This window comes from Fukomys damarensis, unplaced genomic scaffold, assembly GCF_012274545.1.
Source record: "Fukomys damarensis isolate Sample0158 unplaced genomic scaffold, DMR_v1.0_HiC HiC_scaffold_13, whole genome shotgun sequence".
NCBI lineage: Eukaryota > Metazoa > Chordata > Mammalia > Rodentia > Bathyergidae > Fukomys > Fukomys damarensis.
In genome coordinates, this window is record NW_022900925.1 from 12,628,310 (window position 1) to 12,643,836 (window position 15,527).

General features: G+C 50.8%; 1 protein-coding gene across 4 annotated transcripts in view; it reads right to left on the reverse strand.

Annotated features, from left to right (window-relative positions):
• Window positions 1-926: 926 nt before the first annotated feature.
• Smtnl2 (smoothelin like 2) overlaps window positions 927-15,527 on the reverse strand; it is a 21,710-nt gene continuing 7,109 nt past the window's right edge. For 2 of the 4 annotated variants that reach the window (XM_010611341.2, XM_010611342.2), the window contains exons 2-8: window positions 14,477-14,564; window positions 13,726-13,965; window positions 13,029-13,101; window positions 11,243-11,422; window positions 10,128-10,245; window positions 9,654-9,805; window positions 927-1,803 (exon numbers count right to left, since the gene is read on the reverse strand). In XM_010611341.2, the coding sequence (XP_010609643.1) occupies window positions 1,677-1,803; window positions 9,654-9,805; window positions 10,128-10,245; window positions 11,243-11,422; window positions 13,029-13,101; window positions 13,726-13,965; window positions 14,477-14,531 (945 nt within the window). In that variant the 5' untranslated portion in view covers window positions 14,532-14,564 and the 3' untranslated portion in view covers window positions 927-1,676. Of the gene's footprint in view, window positions 1,804-9,653; window positions 9,806-10,127; window positions 10,246-11,121; window positions 11,423-13,028; window positions 13,102-13,725; window positions 13,966-14,476; window positions 15,519-15,527 lie in introns of those variants that run through there. The other 2 variants (XM_019205608.1, XM_019205609.2) reach the window with 2 other exon arrangements.

A 15,527-nucleotide genomic window follows, 5' to 3' on the forward strand; every position in this document is an offset into this window, starting at 1 on the left:
ATAGAGCCCTAGCATTCCCATACTGGCTTTAGGCTTGAAACCCTAAGCCCCAGTATGTGTCTCTGCTGACAACAGGGCTCACCTTCTCAAGCCCTGCAAGCAGCCAGAGAGCTAGAAAGGGAATGGTTCCCACTGTAGGAGAATCCAAAAGATGGGGAAAGGCTACAGCCTGAACAAACAAACCCACTGAAACTTTTGTTTACTCCTTTGCAAGCTCTACCATAACCTGACTCCCCAAGGAGTCCTGGCTCCCGACACAAAGGACATACACGTGACTCCACAAAGGCTCAGCTGCACTGGTGTTCAGAGCCCACTGCACGCAATGAAGACCCACATTAGCTCCTTAAAAGGATGTTTTAGAAGTCCATGGCAAAAACCCAATCCAATTATAAGATGATTTTTGAGTAAGAATAAACTACTGGCTGCGGCTTTATAGAATCTAAAGATTTCTCTATTAAAATCCTACCACCAAACTGCTGTGAAACTAAACCAGCACTCTTCAATATCCTTCTATCCCAAGGGCAGGCCAGAGTGGGTGGAGAGCTCAGTTGTAGAGTACTTGCCCAGTTTGCACAAGGCCCTGACTTCCATCCCCAGTATTGCATGAGGAGAAGAAAAAAAAAAAAAGGACCACTTCAAAAATCTGTTGTGGGCCAGTTTTTATCATAAGACATTTGTCAGCCTCCAAGGGACAGATGTGTAAGAAGGAACGTTCTGCTCGCACTCTCTTGACAACATGAAGATGGGCAGCTGACAGATAAATTCGGACACAGCAAATGTCATTTTCAACTTCCTGAGCAAGTGATTTCAGTACAAGGGTATTTAAGGTAGGATTTAGGTAGATCCTCATTTGAATATGTACAAAGACTCTTATTCCCAATACCATCTCTCAAACAGAAATAACAAAACGCAAGCCAAGTTTGACACATTTTTTATATACAAATATAGGGGTAATGGTACAGATGAAATTACTTTATAAATACCTGCAAATCCCCTAAAAAAGATGTGAATTTAAAACTCTCTCAGCACAAAGGCCTGCCCCTTACCAAGAGTGTGACCTTCCAGAGCACCTCCTGGGAAGAAGAAGAGCCCTTCAGACAAAGACAAGAGTCTTCCCATCTCCCCAGAGGGTGGAGGTGACTTGAAGGTCATCTGCTGCTCAGGACTTGGGTGTGATTAAACTATTTCTTCCCAAGCTTTCAGTCTTCTTTGTCAGGCAGCTGATTAAGCGCTCTCTGTTTCCTGGCAGTGGCCCAGAGGGAGGGAGAAAAGGGACCTACAATAGTATAAGGAAGTAAAAAATTCTGGATATTTTGATTTAAAAAAAAAAACACTTGGTAATCAATGGAACCCTGTCCAGCAAATGTATCAAATTTACCAGGGGGAAAACCTGTAATTTAGCATTCTGGAATCTACACAGGCAAGCGATTCTTTATGAAGATCATTACTTAGCACCAATTTCTGTCTCTCTGGGAACTCTGCCCTTTCCTTTGAGTCCCTGGCTGCGATAGTACTGTCACAGCGGGGCGTGGAGGGGCACAGAGTCACCACCAGAGGACAAACAGCCAGCTCACACCATGGGCAACTTTTCTCGGGTATTGTCCTGACTTGGGAAACACAAGCAGCTCCACAGTCTCTTCCTGGGGGCGCTTTCTGGCTCTCCAGGCCCCTGGGCTTTACTCAAAGTGCCGTAGGTGGTTGTACAGGGACTGGACGTAGGTGAAGACGCACATGGGGTCCGGCTTGCGGCCCATCACCATCATGTCCTCCACTTCAATAAGGCGCTCGCAGTTGGCCAGGTTCCTGCAACAGAGAAAACCCCGTGAGAACGCAGTCTCACCCAGCAGCTAGCCCAGCCGCAACAGGATCCAAATTCCCATTCCCAAATCAGACTCCTGTATCCATGCACCATCTGTACAGTTCACACAGCTCATTTTTTTATTTATATAGAATCACTTTTTTTATAGTAGTAGTGGGAACCGAACCCAGGATATACTATGCTACATCTCCAGCACTTTTATTTTGAGACAGGGTCTCTCTAAATTGCCCAGATTAGGCTCAAACTTGTGATCCTCCTGCCTCAGGCTCCCAGAGAGCCAGGATTATACCATGCCCAGCTTACAGTTGCTGTTTTGATTTGAAAACTTTATGCAAATTTTCAGTGAAATTAAGTTTACATAAAAAATTAAATACACCTCCATTTAGTACAGAAAATAAGCATGATCTGTAAAAAATATATAACTAAACAAAAAATAAATTCACCCATTTGCCTCCTGAAACAGTATTTTTTAACATTTTTCAAAACTATGACCTTCAATAAGAAAGATATTTTCCATAAAGTTTCAGGACACACATACATATACATACCCACACACTCAAGCAGTCTTAAATTGAAAATATTAAGGAAAAAAACTCTATAGTGAACATATACAGACTTTTTTTTTTGCCTCTAATTATTCCCTAAACCATACAGGATAATAACCATTTACACAGCATTTACATTTTATCAGGTATTATAAATCACCCAGAGATGGTTTAAAGAATCTAGGAGGATGTACATAGGTTATGTGTAATCTATGCCGTTTTGTATAAGGAGCTTGAGCACCGGTGGATTTTGGCATCTGCAGGGGTCCTGAACCAATCTCCCGTGAATACTGAAGGATGAATGTATGCAGAAATAAGCCATCACAGAAATTCTAACCTTTACAACTGACAATATTTTCTCTGTATTTCATATTTATCTCTCCCCTCTCCTTTTATAGATGCTGGTCATAAACCACTAAGCTGATAGATCATAACTGGCAGTTGAAAAAATTGCTCAAACTCACCTTGTCGCTGACCTCCAATACCACCCCTCCCAAGGCCCTGGGCCTCATGTCCTGGAATACACTGGTGCATCAACTATGACCACTTCTTTCTTAGGGCTCGGAGGGAAAGAGGCTGGCAGCCTCCAGGAGGTGGGAAGGTGCACATCAACAGTCAGGACATGGAGCCCTGCACAGCTCAGTACTGAGCTCCAACCTAATAATGATGCACATCCACCCAAACACAAGCAAGGCCCTCCCACATCCTTTTTTCTGTTTACGTGTGCCTGGGTCTCCTGGTACAGAAACAGCCAGCCAATGTCACACAGAATCAAAGAGGCAACACAACTTCTTAGTCCACTCAACAGAACCCACCCCCTGCAGCGTACACTTCTGTAGTTCCAGCGCTCCTCGGTCTTCTCACCCCCTAAACCCCAGGTCAATGAGCGCGTTCAAATCCCATCTGCGTCTCTCATACTTAAATTCTACGAGCCTCAGGTTCCCCATGTGGTATAATAGCAGAGTTACCAGAGGATCCATGAAAATCAGCTGAAAGAGCTCCAGAAACTGTTAGAAATGATTACACCTGCTGATTTTGTGATCATGCCTTGCTTTAAGAAGCAAGATGGATTATGGAAAAAAAAAAAAGAGGCTGAATGTGAAATCTAAACATTTGGCCTCAGATCCTGACCCTGCCAAAAGCCTCTCTGAGAGAGGTGACCCTGCTTCACCTCTCTGTGCCCATTTCCTGGACAGAAAACCAGAACACATCTCTGTTCTCCCTCCCAGTGGGTTGGCTGTCACTGTGCTTCTGCAGGGTGTCCTTATATGCCCTGTGCCCCCAGACAGCTCCACCAGAGAAGATAGCCCAGCAAGCAGGCCAGGGTCCTTGGGCTAAACTGGAGCTTTCAGCGTAACTCATGCTGCACTTTCCACCAGGACACAGCACTGGGCAGCTCCCAGGGCTGTGTGCTCCCAAGACAAAGCCTGTAACATTACCACTGGGCCTGCTCTGTGGTGCTGGCCAGAGGCCAGGCGTCCTATCACAAACCAAATGTCAAGGCGAAATGGAGACATCTGTCCCGGATCCTGTCCCTGCCTTCCCTTCAGAGTTGGAGCAAGCAGCCTATAAGGGAATCCGATGGCTTCGTGGGGTGACAGCGGGTTTGGCCCCATGGCTGGGTACCCTTTCTCCTAAGAACAGGCAGTGGCAGAGTTCAACATCAGACAAGTCAGTCCTCTGACCAGAGAAAGCATGTAATGAGCTCTGTGGACAGGGGCTAAGGAATCTGAGTTCTTCAGAGAGCCTGAGACCTGAGCTCACTTTATGGACTCCTACTAGGTATCCGGTGCCCTCCTCCTCACCTGCACAGGGAGAACCCCTTCTCACTCTTTCTCTCCTCCCTCTGGTCCTCAAAAGCCATCTACTCAGAAGATGCCAGGTGTGGACAAACAGGCTACATGTGAACCCAGGTTACCACCATCCACATAGTAGCCTCAGTTGCCCCCAAGTTATGCAAGGACAGCATTAGAATCGCAGGACCTTTTCTTTGGAAGAGAACTCAGATATTATCCCAGCCAAACACCCTGATGATCAGAAGCACGTCATCTCTAAGTCCAAGACAAGAAACCTAAAAGTTCTTCTAAGGATAATTCCACGGCTCCAGCCATGAGAAAAATTATTCCTTATACTGCTTGTGCTTTTTTTTTTGGTACTGGAATCGAAGTCAGGTTCTCTCACTTGCCAGGTGGATGCTGCACCGCAAAGCTACACTCCTGGCCCTCTTACTCTATCCAGCTGCTCCCTACTCCACTGCTATTTTTAGATCAAGCAGAAGAGAGTATGGGGGTTCCCGAGAAGGGAGATCACAGCATGCAATACGCAGCCACCATCTCCCTGCCCTCTTTTCTTTCCCCGTGCCATCTCTGCCCCGCACCCACTTCTCCTGGGGAGCTCTGAGTTCTCCCTCCGATAGGTAAGATAGTATCCCTGTCTTACGATTCCATGGCATGGCCCATGCCAAATCTCAGAGGCACTGGCCTTCCACCTCAGCTTGTCCCTGCAGACAGAGCACTCTCCCTCAGAGATAGGTGCCAGCCACATGAAAACAAGATTCCTAGAAGCTGCAGGGCACAGGCTGAACACAAGTCGGGGGACGGCATAAGAGAAAAAGGAACTGATGGCCACCATTGACTTTGATTAAAATATTTAAATCTCAAAATATCAGCAGCTCTCAATAATCCCCTGCTGGGAGATTGAGGCAGAAGGATTGCAAGTTTGAGCCCAGCCTGGACAACTTAGCAAGACCCTATCTCAAAATAATAAAATTTTAAAAAGGGCTAGGGATGTAACTCAGTGTAAAGGCAATGGGTTTAATTCCCTCGTACTGAAAGAAAAACGAAACAAAATAAAACTTCCCCAATTGCCTTTTATATATTTTTTAAAAGCCTTTGTAAAAACAATACAACCTTGTTTTAAACAATTCAAACTTCATGGTAAAGTCCAAAGGAGAAGGTGCAAATCACTTCCAATACTACAACACAGCAAGAGCCAAAGTTAACACTGCTCTGCTCTCATGGACTTGCTTAAACGCTGCCTCATTGGGACTGGGACAAATGTTTAAAGGATTTTCTCATATTCCCATTTTTGTGATCTTCCGCTACCATAGGGCCAGCCTGTAAGGAACATGAAGGAGGGGCTTGGGGGTTATTTTTATTTTTTTTAAAGCCTGCTCTAAATGCGGGCCAGGGTGCCAGGACTCAGACTGCTGCCTCCTGTCTCATTTTAGACAGAGACACATGGGCACTACAAATAGCCTGGAAGCCCCTTCTGCTGGGCGTAACCCAAGAGCAGGGCACATTCCACTCAGGGCAAATGGGAAGCCTCAGGCTACACGTCCCACATCCTGTGCTCTGCTCTGGGAGAGGTGAGGAGGAAAGGTGCAGAGGGGTCAGGCACCCTCCTGGCTCAGCCTTTTCCATAAAAGGGGTTGGTTCACCCTAGTTCCAGGCCCGGAACACCTGTCGGGCCAGGGAAGCGCACCCAGCTGTCAACACGGTGTCACTCACACAGATTAGGCCACAAGGAATCTCTGGGCCCAGAAGTTATGGGAGGAGGGGCAGCACGCACCATTTTACTCCAAAGGCTCCGGCTGTATCTTTGTGCCTGGAAGGCACCTGCTCACAGGCTTTGGCATTATTTCCTTCCTGATGCTGGGTGGATGCACGGTTTGGGGACCTCATGTCTTCTTCTCCTTTCCAGAGTTCATGCCTTGATCAGATCCCAGGCTCCTCTCATCTGCTGCTTGCTCTCAAAACTGCCATTCTTAGCTCTGTCCTCTGCCTGCCTGGCTCTCGATGGCTTTCAACAACCCTGTGTGTGTGCTCAGATTTTGCTGGCAAACCTCCGAACTATATACTGAAGGTGGTGATTGCCAAGATCCCCAAGCAGGTGTTCCTGCACTTTCTCCTGGCTTTCCTAACCAGCCAGTTATCCAAGAAACCAGGGGATCCAAGCAGCTGTCCTCCCTGTCCTCCCATGAGGCCTCAGGCAGGCAGGCTGTCTTCCCAGCCCCCTCCCCCATTACCTGAGAGATAATCTCAGAGATGGTTCATAATCTCAGGCTCTCTGAGCAATCTCTCCACACAGGCCTGCCACAGACGCCCCTCCCCACACACTGGAGTCAGCAGAAAAGCCAGACCTCAGCATGGTAGCCCCATCACACCCTCCTCCCTTCCTCAGTCAAGAGCAGTTTCAGGCATAGGGAAGCACGGCCAAAGTTTTTACCCCTGTTTGCTTGGGGAAGAAGGAAGGCAAAGCCTGGATCAGCCTCCAGCACACCGCACCCCCAGGCTGGGAACAGAAGAAACATCTGTTTAGAGTCTGGAGGCTCTGTGGACTCAAACCTCATGTTGGGACAACAGCCTTGGAACCACTCTGGCTCTGGCTGCCAAGGGAAGCTGTGCTCCCTGAAAGCTGGGGAAAGAGGTCACCATCTGATGGCCCATGGTGTCCTTCTGCCTTGGTCCAGAGCTGAGGGTGACCAAGGAAGCCATGAGATGAACTGCCCTTGCGTGGCCCACTGGACTGAGAAGGTAAAGAACTCTGAAAGCCAAGCCGAGTTGGGCCCTTGGTGCCCACGTGGGAACCCTGATCCTGCACATTCTAACAGTCTGGTTTTTGACAGTTGCCATTTCTGAGTTCCAAGCAGCTGGGCTTCCTCCTGTGAGCCAACCCCTCCCCATATCATGCCTCGACACTTGGCACGACTCCACCATCGTCTGGATCCAGTTGCATAACACACTCGGCAAAGCTGTTTCTGCTATTAGGATGACAACTAATCCCAAGCAGCCAAGAAAGAAAAGGCTTTTAAAGTACACAAGGAGTACTTATGACCCCAAGGGGGCTGAGAGTCCCAGCAAGTCATCTGAGACAACACAATGGGCCAACACTGATATTCCAAATCCTCAGGCGAGGAGCTTAGAGCCAGAGGCTCCATTCTGTCCCCAAAGTGAGCAGCTCTCCAGGCTCCAGGCAGGCTCACAATGCCAAGAGTGGGTTACCAGACCCCAGGCACGACCCCTTCCCTGGCCAGGCTCGGGGCCTGGTATAGGGGGCTGGAGCTGGGTGGCTGGGCCAGGAATGGAATAAGCAGGACAGGCAAGGCCTGGGGTGAGGCTTCTTTCACCCTCACAGGATTAGAAGCACACGAAACAAATATGGTCCCTCGAGGACAGACCCAGTCTGACAACATACAGCACAAAGGCAGGGGAGAAGACAGACAGGCCCTTAAGAAACTCAGCTTTGGAGTCGACCTGCCAGCTATCTGACCTCAGAGAACTCTTCACCACTTGCCTATGCCTGCCCAGGGGATTATGAAGGCCACAGTGATGGCTCCCCTGCCCTCTCTCTTCGGACTAGGGTCAGCCAACAAGAGACCCAGGTGAGAGGGCAGGAGGGGAATGAGGTTAGAGCATGTGCCTCGTGCCTCCCTCTCTACCAGGTCACAGTGTTCTAGCTGCACCCATTTGCCAAAGCAATCAACAGCCTCTGCACGAAGCCAGTGCCCTCTCCAGCTCCAGCAGCTGCAGGCAGGGGGATGACGACTGCTCCGTACATGCTGCTGTTACCCCGAGGGTGCTGCTGCTGTTACCCCGAGGGTGCTGCTGCCCCGTCCTGCGTCATTTCCCTCACTGCTGCCCACACTTTGTGAAGAGTTCCTTTATGAAACTCCTCCTCCAAGCTGAATGTACACTCATCCCCTGCCAGGGCCTTGCTGAACAGACCTTGCTTAACCACCCTCTCCTGATGCTCTGGGAGTTTCCCTTGGCCGATAATCTAATCCCAAATGGGTTTCCCAAGCACAGCCCTGATACAGGAGAAGAAATATGAAAACAATTTATCTCCCAACAGGTTAGATGTCTGATATGCCTAGTTTGTTTTTTCATTCGAAGAATGAATTCTAGGAACAGCAGAGATTAAGGGTAGGAAAATATTTATTGAGAAGATAGCTCACGAGAGGCAGGAGGAGTCCCAAATGGATAGTCAGGGACCCCACTTTACAGGGAAGTTTTATAGAGCAAAACCTACGTGAGGACAACATGGGTTACCACTTTGATTAACCAATAAATTACAAGTATAGTCACTTAGGTAACAGTAATCCAACAGGGACACAAAGAAGCAAGAGTACACGGAATAAACAAACAACTTCCCAGGTAGGTGATAGATCTGGGGGTCTGGGTCATCCGCTGATGCCTATCTAGACTTCACTGGACCAGGTGTTATCACTTATCTCATCCCTTGAGGAATTATGTAGGCCTGGTCTTTTTGTCTCTTATCTTGAGGCCTGGCCCCCAACTGGTGCGTCTCTGGCCATAGCTGTAGTGTGTTTTCACATTTTGTCCTGACTCTCTCAAGGGCTCAGCCCCGTCTGACTTCCTATTATATTTCCATCTCACTTAGCTGTCTACAACAGCCTGATCCCAGGACTGGTCCCTCCTCCCCAATCCTCCTACCATTTTGAGCCCTGGCCCTTGGTGTGATGGTGTTGAGAGGTATGGCAAGCTTTTAAGAGGCATTTGGATCATGCGGGATCCACCTTTATGAAAAGATTAATGTAGTTCCCACAAAAGTGGGCTAGTTATCTCAAGAACAGGTTGTTGGAAAGTGTGCAGCCCTCTCTGTCCCCTCCCTCACTTGCCGTTCTACTATGAGCTGAAGCAGCACAAGGCCCTCACCAGATGAGCAGATAACATCACCATGATTTTGGACTTCCAGCCCCCAGAATTGTAAGCCAGAAGAAACCTCTTTTCTTTATAAATTACCTGCTGTAAGGTATTTCATTATAGCAATAGAAAACATACTAAAAAAGGTTATTTCACTGTAAACGTTAGGACAGTTTTGGGAAGAAAAATCTACTTGTGCAATGTCCCAGATATCATCTAGTTTCTTGCAGGTCAGTGGTTGGGATCTTCCAAGCAACACATCTTTTCACCAGCCTGAGAAGCAGACCCATTTCCCTGGGGACCCTGTCCCACTGCCCCTTCACACTCTGTCTGTGGATGGTCTCCTAGACTGAACCTCAGAGGCTGGGTACCCAGGAAGGGGAGCAGGAATGCCAGGAACAGAGAGACCCTGCTCTACTACTGGGTACTAGGCGATGCTGGGAAAATCTCCTGACAGGCCTTAGTCTTCCCATCTGTATAACAGGAACACAGAACTATGGCCTCGAAATCCCTTGGCTCTTTGGACACCTGCCCAGGTCCTGTGTGCTCCTACATCGTACCTGGGCAGGAGTCAGGCTAAGGTCTAGGCTGGGACCAGGGACCATCAAAATCTGCCATACTCACTCAGCCATGGTGAAGGCCAGCTCGAAGTTCTTCTGCCGCTGTGTGGGGCTCAGGGCATTGTAGTCGAAGGCATCGGGAAAGAAGGAGTGCACCAGGGCACAGAAAGCCATCCCATCGCTCCAGCTGGAGGAGAAGTTCTGCAGGTCCACGTGCTAGAAACATGACAAGCAGGCCTCAGTGGGGATGATCACCTCAGCTCCCCACACCCAATTCAACCAAATGAGCAGATCCTCCCAGCCCTTCCCCAAGGCCCACCAACTACCCATCAACCAACGGCATCACCAGGCCCCACCCTTTCAGGTGCGCTAGACTGGTCTGGTGGGCCTACATCTGGATTCTTCAGATTCCTACCTACCTGTGGCATGTGGCTAGGATGATTTCTCTGGCTCCTACCCTATCCCCCCAGCTGTGGCAGCCCAGAGGAATAAAGGCAGAGGGACAACGGTGTCTGGTCTGACCTTGGGTTGGGCTTACCTGGTAGCCCAGGGTCTTGCTGCGGCACCACTCAAGCAGGATCTGCTTGATGCTGCTGGCACTGGCCACACCAAAGCTCTGTGATCTCTTCAGCTTGGCCCGAGCCTCACCTTTGCCCCTGTGGAGAGAAGGCAGCCCTGCTGTGGGGGCTGGAGGGAGCACATTTCCATGCCACCCAAGAAGATGCCCCCCGATATGCTCTCTCAAGGGCAATACTGGTCAATGCACAGCCCAGCCCCATACACCAGCCATACAACCCCCTTTAATGCCATCTGGCAGGATGGTCCTCCCCCTTCCAGCCCTCCAGGACCCCATGTGTCTCCCACAGCAGAAAGCAGGGTTCCCTGGGAAGCCCTGACACAGAGCCTGAGCCGGCATGGCCTCATGCCCCTGCACTCTTCCTGGACCACTCCCTCCTCATCCCAGCTCCTCTGAGCCCCCCTCAGACAGAAAACTTCCCAGATGGCTCTCTCCTAGCCAGAAGGGGTAATCTCTCCCTAATGGACACTTTCTAATGGCCTAGGTTAGGCTGCCTGGGGTCAGTAGGAGGCTTCCTGGACCTGACTCCCTCATCACATAGGCCTGGGTTACAGTCTGCATATAGCAGGTATCAATAGCGTGCACTGCAAAGATGACTAGATAAATACGCAGAGGCCGGCAGTAACACAAGGATCCCTTTGCTAAAGAGCATGGTAGTGACTAGTAGGGTTCTGCTGTGTCACCTCTTAAGTCCCACCCTTCAGTGGGGCACCCAGCACCAGCTAGGACTCCCAACCCCTGTAGGTTCCCCAGTTATGCCCCAAAACTGGAGGAGCCGCAGCCAATGAGGAACTCAAGCAAGGAGGCTTGGGAGTCTGGGGGTGCTGAGGACCAGGGTGCCAAGAAATGGACGGCGGATCCTCATCAGATCTGTTCTGGCTCCCACAACCCTCACCTCTGCACAACTAGGGTCCCCTGACCAACCCCCAGCCCACCAGATGATCATGAACTTTACCCGAGAGGTCTGATCTGGGGGAACAGGACAGGGCCCAGCCTTCCTATGCCTGCCTATCTGACCAGAGGCAGGGCTGGGCCTACTCAGGGGAACAGGTTTGGTGGGCACGGGGGATCCATACTTGCCCGCTGTGTCCTGCTCCCATTTCTCAAACAATGCCTTCCGGGCCTGTGCCCCTGAGGTGCGGGGCAGCGTCTGTGACCTCACCAGCTCCCTGCGACGCTCCCCTTGATGAGGAGCCTGAGTTGTGGATGGCAGCTTCGGAGACAGGGGAGACTGGGGTGGCGTCACCAATGGTAGGCTAAGCAGAGAACCACCAAGTCAGAACACGGGCCTGGACATCCTGGCTCCCCTGAGCCTGGGTCTGGCCCCCACTCTGTGTGATGGACCGGAGCCCTGCTCGCCCCAGTGTTCAAACGATTTGACAGGTTCCAGAACAGAGCTGCAGTCTGAAGCCATCGGGCCCAACTGGGGAGGAAGGGTGGGCCCCTCTCTGGGCATAACCACCCCTTGGCAGGTGTCAGTCTCCTCGTGCAAGAGGTGTACCCAGCGCCAGCCCCACCAGGACAGGCCTCCCTCCTCACTACCACTCCACAAGATCCCCTCTGTGTTCCCCTGGAATGATCTACCAGGAAGTCACAATTCTCCTTTTATTACTAAAAGGGAGGAAAAAAAAGCCAAGCTTGCCACCCCACCCCAGTTTCAACCACAGTTCAGCAGGCCTGGGGAGCACAGGGCCCCTACAGTCCCGAAGGAGGTCTGCATCATGGGGAAGCCCTGCTGCCAGCCCCAGCCTGCAGGCCTCTCCAGGCACCTGCTCTGAGAAAGTAAAAGGTCGTCCTGTCCTTCCCATGGAGGCTAAGACACAAACAAACATACACGTGCACACGCACACACACACACATGCACACACACACACACATGCATGAGAGCACACCTGCAATCTTTTTTTTTTTCAATGCTAGGGGTCAAATTCGGGGCCTGGTGCATTCTAAATAAATGCTCTATCGATGATCTATACCCTAGCTAGGGTTGTCTGTTTGTTTGTTTATGACCCAGGACCTTTGCACTATGCTACATCCCCAGCTGTTTAAATTTTTATTTTTATTTTGACACATGGTCTCACTGAGTTATGCAGTCTGTCCTTCACCTTGCAATCTCCTACCTCAGCCTCTCAAGTACCTGGGGTTGCACACCTGCAATCTTTTTATTTATGGTAGTGAGGTTTTACATTTTATAAGGCAGAAAAATAAATGCGCTCTGCGGAGCGAGCGCAGATCAATTAAAGGTAGGAAGAGAAGTATACGTGGCAGAGTGCAGAGTGGGCCACTGACAAAGACAGAACACAGAGGCCAACAAGGTTAATGGTGATTCTCTTTTATGGCCTCCATTCTGATATCAGATCTAAGCCATTCTATCAAAAACCTGCTTGATTTTGAACCAGAAGAAGTGAAAATAGCATTTTCTGATTGGTCCCAGGTGCAGGGCTTGGAACTGTTTTTCTGTGCATATAAGTGTCCTGGATTTCCATGACTGACGCATCATGCCCACGTGCCCAGCTGGCTGTCATGCCCTAATCTCCTGCCTCATTTTACCCTCAGAGGCACAAATCCCCCTAATTCTTTACAGGATTCTGAGGGTTCACACCTGCAATCTTTTAACTGACTTGCTTCGAGGGGCCCCCAGAGAAGCCGTGCTGCAGCCATGCTTCTCCAAATAAACCTCTCCACAAAGCCAGTGGCCTCACTTCACCCTCGGTATTACCCTGCTCCTACCCTACCCACTAATCCAGCTGCTTTAACGCTCCAGAGCCCCAACCCCTAGGAAGATAGGAAGCTCCCTGCAGCAGACCTGAGCAGCCCTGTCTCAGGCAATGCAGGGAAGCCAGTTGGGAGCAAGGAACTCACCTGTCCTTGCACTTGACTGCTGTCACTCCCCTGTAGCCAAAGCTAGACAAAGACCGAGTGAAGGAAGAATTCTCTGCAGGATGAAAAAAGAGAAACAACACACTTGGCCTCAGGGAAGGCCAGCCACAGTTCCCTTCCTTTGACCAAGCCCCACCCCATTTACCCAGCATCACTTGCGGGGAGGGCAAGCAGGAGCCCTGCCTCACCAAACTGAGGAGGAAGGAGGATGGGGACATACAGCAGTGATATCAAAGATGTCCTTTAAATTGTCCCCTACCCGGTTCCTGAGGACACAGAGCCCTAAGGCTGTGTGACCAGAAAACACTGTCCCCAAACCCTCCTTTGGAAGTCCATATAGTGCAGCCCAGGACACATCACTGAGGCTGACCACAGGCCCACGACAGGCCTGGGAGGGGACTGTGAAAATGTATAAGGTAACCAGGGCCTTGACCCATCACAAAAGTCATGGCCATTGTCCACAGAGGACGATGCCATTTTGGTATCTCTGAAAAGGAGTCTGTCAAGATCAGATCCCCTTTGACAGAGCAAATAGAATAAAGAAAGAGGTCACAATGATGGGCGGAGGTGGGCTGGGGCTTGGCTTGGGTTTCCTGAGTCTCCTGCAACCCCCTGCCCCTGCCCTCCCTCTCCCACCCTGAGGTGGGTGGACCCCCACACCATGCTCTCCTGTTCATACCAGTGGTACTGGGAGTCCAGGGGGTGGTGTCTTCCCTGGTGCTGGGGCTAAAGCCCCCCAGGATGGCAGCAGATGTGGGTGACAGAGCTGCAACTGAGGTCTCCCCAGAGAACTTCTCAGAGACACGGGTGACAGCTGTGACTGGCTGATGAGGCAACTGCAAGGGGAGGCTCACAGGGCGAGGCCTGGGGGGATCCGGTACTGAGGTCTGGGCACCCTCAGTGGGGCCACTGCCTGGACCTGGAATGTGTGACCAGGAGAGGTGGGTCAACTGTGGGGGCCACAGGAGCCTCAGACACCCCACCCAGGAAGCCTCCAGTTCTCTAGCCTTCTCTCCCAGGAAGACTTCCCTAACTGTTCCAGTTTCCTGGCCTTCCTCGCTAGGGACATCTGGCTGCTCCAACCGGAGATAATTCTTCCCAATTTCCCCTCATAATACATTCAACAGATACTAGTTGGCTTCTCAGTCCACTCCTTACTCTCTTTACTGTTTGGACAATTCCTAAGCCCCTACTTGTTTCCCTCCAGAAACAGGGAAGCTCATTACCTTCTAAGATCTCCCATTTCCCTTTGTTTAAAAAGCTCTGCTATACACTGAACAATGCTACTATCCTAGAATCCTCTCTGCCTACTGGGGTTTAGACTCCGTGTTCCCCACCACCCTTAGCCAAAGGACCGCTGGCATAAATGCCTGGCTGGGACCCCAACCCGCAAACCTCCCCAAATACCTCTCCCCTACCCTCAGCCCTACCTGCACCTGGCTGGTGTCCATTCTCGATGATGCCTGAGTTTGAAGTTCGTCTCATCTCTGGCTCACTGGCTTCATCATGATCCACACTCTGCAGCAATACGGACGCCACTGCGGCCCCATCAACAGGGACCAGCTGTCTACCCCAAAACCACTTTCCAAAGTCCCTCTTGGTTCTGCCAGGGTAAATCTTACTCATTTGGGGAGGGAATGGTCCCCAAGAGGAACGGTGGTAAGCCAAGGTCAAGAGCAAGTTGGGATCAACCCACCCAGCTACAGAGCCTGACATACTGAAAGGCAAACACCTCTCCTGGGCCCATCCCAAAGCCCAAAAAAGCTGAGGACAAAGGCCAAGGTTGACAGCTCTGAAGCAGTGTGTCAGGTGGCTCTACCCCTCCCCCGCTGAGCGGATGATGGGGTGGGAGGGCCTGGCCCCTTTTCCTCCCAGCTGGGCCAGGCCAGCATGGCTGCCCACATGGAAGCAGCAGGAACTGGGTGGCACAAGGTCTTACAGGCCAAAGGATGGGCATCAGAGCCCTTCACACAGACACCACACAAGGACAGATTTTCCAGAGGCCTCACCAGCTCCGTGCCAGCCAGCCATCCCCCACTGGACTGAGCTGCTGGGGAATATCACGTCCCCTCTGCATCTCAGTTTGAAAAACAGGAGAAGCCTACATAAATGCCATTTGGACATCATCGGACATGAAGCCCATTTCACAGATGGGACTCCAGGGCTCAAATAGGAGACATGCACTGTTCAGGGCTATACAGTGAAATTCAGCTGGGATTGTGGCGGCCCTTTGTCCTTCCTTCTCTTGGTGAGGGTACCTCAGGCTCAGAGTGTCATTGGGGCTGGGGGTGTCAGCCTGGCAAGAGGGGACAATAGCAGACCCCAACCAGGCCATGCTGGGTAGCTTGAGAGATTGGCCTTCCCCTAAATGTCTCCAGCCGGGTGCCCTGGTCTACAAGCTTCCCAGCCCCAGATGGCTCAGGTCCTTTGTAACCAGTGCTGCAGGTGCCCAGACTACCATGGGGTAATCAGGCTGTCAGG